Here is an 8,828-nt window from a genome sequence, read left to right as displayed (position 1 = left end):
GTGATTTTAATTGTACTGAGAATTGTGTATTAGATCGGAATCACGCTGAGCTCCATGTAGCTTATACTGTGCACTTTGACTGAAACCCATAAACTGTGTGATATATGGAGACGTATGGAGTGATGCAAGGTTTTTTTATTCTTTTTTGGCAGGAATTGAAATGAAAGAAAAAGAGATTTATAAATGTAAAACAATGGTGGGATGTTGGAAAAGTTGAAATTAAGTTATTATGTCAACAGTATACTTTTCAATGCCTCTACAAATATTATTGAAAAAATTAAAGAACTTGAAGAGGAAATTGTAGATGTACAAACAATTTTGGAGTCTACTGGAGAACAAAATAGTGTTGATGTTCTCAAGTCCAAAAGGATGTTTCTTGCGGACCTGTTAGGCGTGAAGGCAAAAGGTGCATTGGTCAGGTCACGCTACCAAAACTGAACACAAATGGATGCCCCATCCAAATTCTTTTTCTTTTGGAAAGAAAGAATGGGCAGAGTAGATCCATTCACTCATTGTGATCAGAGAACGGGCAGGAGCTTACAGTGCTGTCTGAAATAAAACAAAGGGCTGGAAGGTTCTAGAAGGATCTGTATGGGAGTGAATATAAAGATGATGAGGAAATGTCTGTCAGTTTTTATCAAGATTTACCGAAGCTTCCAAAAAAAGTCAAAGGAGGCACTAGAGAAGCCTTTGTGTGCACAAGAGCTATGGAAGGCATTGCAGATTATGGAGAAGGGAAAAGCTCCAGGACTTGATGGGCTCCCAATTAAGTTTTATAAAGTCTTTTGGGAGGTGTTGGGTGAGGATCTCTTGGATGTTCTCAATGAGAGCATAGCTGAGGGTTTTTTACCAGTGAGCTGTAGGGGAGCTGTGATTACTCTCCTACACAAGAAAGGTGTGTGTAGACCCTCCTTCCGGACTGCGTTCCAGGTTACAAGCAATGCTGATGGGCTTTTTTTTGGGATTGGTTTTACTGGGCCCCTTAAAGTGTACTTTTCTTGCCTGTGGAAGAAGGAGGTCAAGGTCTGGTGCATCTGTTTAGTAGACCTGCAACTTTTCGCTTGCAGTTTATCCAGAGACTGTTAACTGGGCCTGAAGATCTAGTTTGGAGGAACGTGGCTCAGAACATATTACAGCAGATCGATGGACTTGGACTTGACAGTACTGTGGTATTTACAGATCACAAACAATTACATTTCAAAGGACTTCCTTCTTTTTATCATGGACTATTTAAAATGTGGGGACTTTTCAGGTTTATCAGGGTTTGTAAAACAGAGTCATTGTTTTGGTTGCTTGAGGAGCCTTTGGTTAAAGGAACTCGCTTTGACTTATCATTAAGACTTCATTAAGACTTTGTGGCTCTGGTATGGTGAAGTTTAGGAATGTAATTAATGTGGCTGGGCCTCATTTAAGTGATGCTCCTGCACTGGCCGCCATTTTAGGTCAGAGGTCCTCATGCCATACTGAATTTATTTTAAAACTGTGGAAAAAAGATTAACAGAGGAAGAACTAATTCTGTTACAAAACTTTGCTGATGGAAGCCAAAATCACCATTTCTCCTGATGTAAGAGGTATGTAGCACACTGCTGGATATAGAAGGTCTAAAAGAGATGGATCTGAGTTTAGCTGAAGGAAAAGAGTTGTAGAAGTGTTTTGTCAGAATGTTTCAGATTGGGATCAGTCTTTACCTTGATGAAGGGTGTATTTTTAAGGTGTCAGGAAAACTTCTCCTACTGCTTTTAGTTTAGGATTGAGATTTTGTCAAAAGCAGAGAATAAAATGGCAGTTGATTAATTTTATTGTTGGACAAACAAAACTTGTAATATATGTCACAAGGAGAAACAGAATTGAAAACAGACCAAATGATGATGTTGTAACTGTTTCTAAATCTTTTATAAAAGCTAGAGTGAGTGTTGAATTGAAATTGTATCAACTACTGAATGATTTGGAGTCTTGTGAACTACAGTGGTGTTTTAATAACATTATTTGTGTTGTAATTGATGGAGAAATATTTTGATATGTTGTTAATTTGAGTTTGGGTTTATGTTTTGACTTTGCTTGTTTGTTTGTTTGTTTCATTTGTTTTGACTTAAGTTGGTTTGTATAGGTTTTATGTCTCTGTATAATAAAGGTGTATAAAATCTCTCTCTCTCTCTCTCTCTCCCCACCCCGCTCTTTCTCTCGATCTCACTCACTCACTCACTCACTCACTCACTCACTCACTCACTCACTCACTCACTCACTCACTCACTCACTCACTCACTCACTCACTCACTCACTCACTCACTCACTCACTCACTCACTCACTCACTCACTCACTCACTCACTCACTCACTCACTCACTCACTCACTCACTCACTCACTCACTCACTCACTCACTCACTCACTCACTCACTCACTCACTCACTCACTCACTCACTCACTCACTCACTCACTCACTCACTCACTCACTCACTCACTCACTCACTCACTCACTCACTCACTCACTCACTCACTCACTCACTCACTCACTCACTCACTCACTCACTCACTCACTCACTCACTCACTCACTCACTCACTCACTCACTCACTCACTCACTCACTCACTCACTCACTCACTCACTCACTCACTCACTCACTCACTCACTCACTCACTCACTCACTCACTCACTCACTCACTCACTCACTCACTCACTCACTCACTCACTCACTCACTCACTCACTCACTCACTCACTCACTCACTCACTCACTCACTCACTCACTCACTCACTCACTCACTCACTCACTCACTCACTCACTCACTCACTCACTCACTCACTCACTCACTCACTCACTCACTCACTCACTCACTCACTCACTCACTCACTCACTCACTCACTCACTCACTCACTCACTCACTCACTCACTCACTCACTCACTCACTCACTCACTCACTCACTCACTCACTCACTCACTCACTCACTCACTCACTCACTCACTCACTCACTCACTTTAAAACACACAGGATGTGTAATGTGTAGAAACTGAGAGAGTGAAGTGTGTGTCATTGTGTATCTGCAGGTTGGAGTATTGTGGAGTATCAGATGAAGGCTGTGCTGCTCTCGCTTCAGCTCTGAGATCAAACCCCTCACACCTGAGAGAACTGGATCTGTCTGAGAATAAAGTAGGAGACTCAGGAGTGAAGTGTCTCTGCTGTACTGGAGAATCCTCACTGTAAACTGGAGATACTGAGGTAAGATCATCTCTGAGAGTCACATGACCTGCTCCTCAGTAACACACATTCTCTAATAGTGAGACTGAAGCAGAGCTTTTAGGTTCAGCATCAATGTTCTGAGGAGGAACTTTATAGTTTTATTTTTTTACTTTTGTTTGTTAGTTTAAATTAGTGTTGATTTAATTTGTATCTTTTTATAATCATGACTTTTTATTGACTTTTGTATTGTTTTAGTTTCTAATATCTAATAAATGTAGAAAAGTGTTGATATAAATGTGAATGTGACGAGGCAGAATAATGAAGAAAGAGAAGATGATCTAATATCTAACAAGCTACAAAAATCCCTCAGTGTAGAATTGAGCTGTTGTCAAAAGTCCAATTAAACCTGCAGCATTAAATCTGTATTTCCAGTAGATTAACACCTGAAAATACTGTCTGGAGCTGAAGAACCTACAGCTTCTTTTACTCCACATTCATTTCATTTCATTTTATTTATTTGACAGGGACAATGCAACATACATAGTGTCAAAGCAAGCTTGTCACTGAAATGCTGCATAAAAAGTTTATAGCAAATGCTAATTTTCAACTCCTGTCCCTGGTTGGTCTCTAAACACAATACAATTTACATACTAAACTACTTCAATTTAAACAATTACAGTGGAACCCGGTTATGTCGATGTCCTAGGGGGTCGCCAAAAAGCATCGAGATAACCGATGATCGAGATAAACGAAAATCAAAATGGCGGCAATATATTAACGTGCTTGAAATGTCTTTATGTACATGATGTGAGTTAATAAATGAGAATGTACATGCACATGTTTTTGAAGGGTTTTTTACACAACAGCGTTGCCGCGATTTGTTTGATGAAGTCATGCTATAAAAATACATACAGTACATGTTTATCTGTCAGGAATCCACACGCGGCCCCTTCAGTGTCAGGTGCCTCGCTTTCTCTGAAGCTCGCTCAATCGCGCACATATGGTGCTTTTATCATCATCACCAGCTCCTATTTAAACTTCCACACTCTCACTGTCCGTTATTGTTGGTATATGTTGGTTTGCACGTGTCTTTCCACCGCACTCTCACTCTCTCTCTCTTCCCACCGGCACTCTCTCACTCTCTCTCTCTCTTCCCACCGGCACTCTCTCACTCTCTCTCTCTCTTCCCACCGGCACTCTCTCAATGGCTGCTCTTTTCTTCCCAAAGCGCACTTCGGAATTCCCCCACCCCCACCCCCCTGCCGGTGTTAATTCTATGCTTTTGCTGCTCATCCCACGTTCTCCCGTGTAATGTTCAGCGCCGCGCTTCTACTGGTGCCTCCCGTTCATCAAATAACATTTAACAACGAAAGGCATATGTGCAGTAACTAACAGCAGAGATTCACCAGTATACAATACAACACCTGTAGCAGCTGTAAGGTTTGATTTTTCGAACGCTTCCGCGAGTTCTTCTGCTGCTGCACCGAGATAACCGACGTTAAATGGCGAATTTTTCAAGTAACCGATAAAAAATGCTTAGAAAAAGCGAGAATTTGGCGGTTCCACTTCAAAAACGTCGACTTAATAGGGTTGTCGAGGTAACCGAGGGCGAGATAAGCGGGTTCCACTGTACCATGATATGGACAATTCCTGTCCCTAGTCATACACAATAAAATGTACCCATGAGATTTACCCGTAAAGTTTACATACACACATATATCATATACAACTCTTACCTACTAGTCAAAAATGAGTGCACCTTTGGTTTGTCTTTAGTGTTTTTACTAAGTAAACACATTAAAGTCCAGTATAGTCTTAATGTCAGATGGTAATGAGTTTCAGAGTTTGGAGCTCTTCACAGAGAAGGTAGTCTGACCAAAACTGGTCCTATATGAGATTCACATCATTTGTATATCAAAGTGCTTGTCTCTCAATAAATGAACTTAGTGGCTCAGGTACTAAATGATTAATGCACTTTTTTTGCTGTTTGAAATTCAGATTTCAAACATCTCACTTTACATGTTTCTTCTTTTCTCTCTCTTGATCAGTGATGAGTGTGTGATGGTCAGTGATGAGAGTGTGATGGTCAGTGATGAGTGATGGTCTGTGATGAGTGTGATGGTCAGTGATGAGTGATGGTCAGTGATGAGTGTGATGGTCAGTGATGAGAGTGTGATGGTCAGTGATGTGAGTGATGGTCAGTGATGAGTGATGGTCAGTGATAATACTCAGTGATGTGAGTGTGATGGTCAGTGATGTGATGGTCAGTGATGAGTGTGATGGTCTGTGATGAGTGATGGTCAGTGATGAGTGTGATGGTCAGTGATGAGTGATGGTCAGTGATGTGAGTGATGGTCAGTGATGTGAGTGATGGTCAGTGATGAGTGTGATGGTCAGTGATGAGTGATGGTCAGTGATGAGTGTGTGATGGTCAGTGATGAGTGTGATGGTCTGTGATGAGTGTGATGGTCAGTGATGTGAGTGATGGTCAGTGATGAGTGTGATGGTCAGTGATGAGTGATGGTCAGTGATGAGTGATGGTCTGTGATGTGAGTGTGATGGTCAGTGATGAGTGTGATGGTCAGTGATGAGTGTGATGGTCAGTGATGAGTGATGGTCTGTGATGTGAGTGTGATGGTCAGTGATGAGTGATGGTCAGTGATGTGTGTGATGGTCAGTGATGAGTGTGATGGTCAGTGATGTGATTGTGATGGTCAGTGATGAGTGTGATGGTCAGTGATGTGAGTGTGATGGTCAGTGATGAGTGTGATGGTCAGTGATGAGGTGTGATGGTCAGTGATGTGATGGTCAGTGATGAGTGATGGTCAGTGATGTGTGATGGTCAGTGATGAGGTGTGATGGTCAGTGATGTGATGGTCAGTGATGAGTGTGATGGTCAGTGATGAGTGTGTGATGGTCAGTGATGAGTGTGATGGTCAGTGATGTGAGTGATGGTCAGTGATGAGTGATGGTCAGTGATGAGTGATGGTCAGTGATGAGTGTGATGGTCAGTGATGTGAGTGATGGTCAGTGATGAGTGTGATGGTCAGTGATGTGTGATGGTCAGTGATGAGTGTGTGATGGTCAGTGATGTGATTGTGATGGTCAGTGATGAGTGTGATGGTCAGTGATGTGTGATGGTCAGTGATGAGTGTGATGGTCAGTGATGTGATTGTGATGGTCAGTGGTGAGTGTGATGGTCAGTGATGTGAATGGTAAAGTTAGAGAAGAGAGTGAAAAGTCCAGTAAGAAAAGTGAAGGAGATCAGGTGGTGTCTGAGGGAGCTGAGGGATTTGTGAGATGGAGGAAGCCCTGACTGAGCAGCTGAGTGATTTATCTCAGCGTTCTCTTAAGAGCATCAGAGATGAGGAACAGTGGTCACGCCTGAAAAGGATCTTTACTCTGTCGAACAAATAACAGATTTTGGATGAGACTAAAGGAAAAGGAGATGTAAAGTAAGCGATCTCTTTATCTAGAAGAGTTTGTGTCTTCTGAGGAAAACATGTTTGCTCTGAACCACACCACAGCAGAAACATCTTTATTAACAAACTCTCAACAGCAATCAGACACGCTGAACAACCTGGAAAGAGTAACAAGGGAAATCTATAGTCATCATGTTTCCTCTCCTGTTTTCCTCTCTATCAGCTCTTATTATCTCTCTTTCATGGAGATTCTGCAGGTGGGATCCTGAGTGTAAATGAGATAAAGGACAGAAAAGAAATACTGAAAGTAAAGGCTTAAAGACACTGAGTATAATCTTCCTGCAGGAGACACATAGTGACGAGGACAATGAGGTGGATTATTGTGGTGGAAAGGAGGAAAATCTTGAGTCATGGATCTAATATTAGTGCTGGAGTCGCTTTCTGTTCTCACCTAATGTTACAGCACAATCTTCTAACAGGATGAGGTAGAAGCAGGTAGATTCTCATAGTGAGAGCTGAAATCAACCACTTCAATGTTTTGTAAATATTTCTGCTCCTAACACAGGGTCAGAGAGGGTGAAGCTTTTCTCTAAGTTAGAGAACGAGAGAAGAAAACACCAGAGGGACTTTATTCTCCTGGAGACCATGCTGAATCAGCAAGAGTAAAACTACCCTGAACTTCTCAGACAGATGGAGAGAAACAACCCACAAACACGTCAGTACACGTGGGTGAAGTTCCACACAGGCAGGGTTTCTGCAGCAGACATGTTCTACATATCACACACCATGAGGAACACGCTCACACTCTGATCTTCTCTACACCACTTTCAGACCATAAACTAATCCCAGTGAGTGCACACTAATAACAAGAACACAGTTCCTACTGGCATTTCAGTCATAAACTTTACAGGAAAAACATTGTGTGAAAACTTCAAACACTTTTGGAAAGAATGGAAAAAGAGAAGAAGAGGTTTGAATGTGTTGAATCTATGAGTCAGTGGTGGGAGATCGGGAAAGTGCATGTAAGTTTATTGAGGCTTAAAGCACTTCTGGACGTCGCTCTGGACACGTGTTTGATGCTGCACATGGAAATGTAAACACTTTGTTTGGCTAAATATACAAAGAGCAGGAAAGATACTCAGCTACTACTGAACTTTTTATTTGGGAAGTGAAATGATCATATGATTGTGTAGAAAAGGAAGTGACATTTAAAAGAATGAACTGAATTGATGCTGTTTTAGGGTTTAATACAAACACGAGTAAAATCCAGTTAGATATCAGCAGATGTTCAGGAATATGGAAACTTTTCAGTAAAATGGGAATAAATAAATGTATTTGTGATGTTGATCATGACTGTTTTCTGCAACTTAAGTTTCAATTCAATCAAATGTTCCAACTTTTCTAAATACCTTTTAGCAATAAAGAGACCAAAAAGTCAAGTTCCTCCATCCTCTTTCCTTTTTCCTCCTTTATCCCTCTTCCTCCTCCCTGTCTCTCCCTCTCTCTCTCTCTCTCCTTTATCCTGAACTCCTCTTATCTCCCTCCTTCCTCTCTCCCTTGTTTGGTAAGCAATACTACAATTTGCATTACAATACACAGAACAGGTGCATGAAAATACAATATACATATATTTAGGGGAAAGAGGAAAGAATTAGATAAATAAATACAATTTGTAATAATTATAAAATTAAATAATAAAAGATAAAATCATATTGTTCTAAGAAAGTGAAGGAGATCAGGTGGTGTCTGAGGGAGCTGAGGGATCTCAGGCTTGTGAGATGGAGGAAGTGACTGAGCAGCTGAGTGATTTATCTCAGCGTTCTCTTAAGAGCATCAGAGATGAGGAACAGTGGTCACGTCTGAAAAGGATCTTTACTCTGTCGAACAAATTAACAGATTTTTATGACTAAAGGAAAAGGAGATGAGTGATCTCTTTATCTAGAAAGTTTGTGTCTTCTGAGGAAAACATGTTTGCTCTGAACCACACCACAGCAGAAACATCTTTATTCAACAAACTCTCAACAGCAATCAGACACGCTGAACAACCTGGAAAAGAGAATAACAAGGGGAAATCTATATAGTCATCATGTTTCCTCTCCTGTTTTCCTCTCTATCAGCTCTTTATTATCTCTCTCTCTTTCTCATGGAGATTCTGCAGGTGGGATCCCTGAGTGTAAATGAGATAAAGGACAGAAAAAATATAAATACTTTCGAAAGTAAAGGCTTAAAGAC

General features: G+C 41.0%; 1 protein-coding gene across 1 annotated transcript in view; it reads left to right on the top strand.

Moving 5' to 3' along the window:
* The window catches only part of LOC124377325 (NLR family CARD domain-containing protein 3-like), a gene marked incomplete at its 5' end in the record, with an annotated part of 14,999 nt that extends 6,493 nt beyond the window's left edge, over nucleotides 1–8,506 (top strand). The window contains one exon of the mRNA XM_046836752.1: nucleotides 8,323–8,506. Coding sequence (XP_046692708.1) covers nucleotides 8,323–8,506 — 184 coding nt within the window. The remainder of the gene's footprint in view (nucleotides 1–8,322) is intronic.
* Nucleotides 8,507–8,828: the final 322 nt, after the last annotated feature.

The sequence above is a fragment of the Silurus meridionalis genome, chromosome 23 (assembly GCF_014805685.1).
Source record: "Silurus meridionalis isolate SWU-2019-XX chromosome 23, ASM1480568v1, whole genome shotgun sequence".
Classification (NCBI taxonomy): Eukaryota; Metazoa; Chordata; class Actinopteri; order Siluriformes; family Siluridae; genus Silurus; species Silurus meridionalis.
Note: the sequence above shows the minus strand (reverse complement) of the source record. Positions and strands in the feature narration are given on the sequence as shown.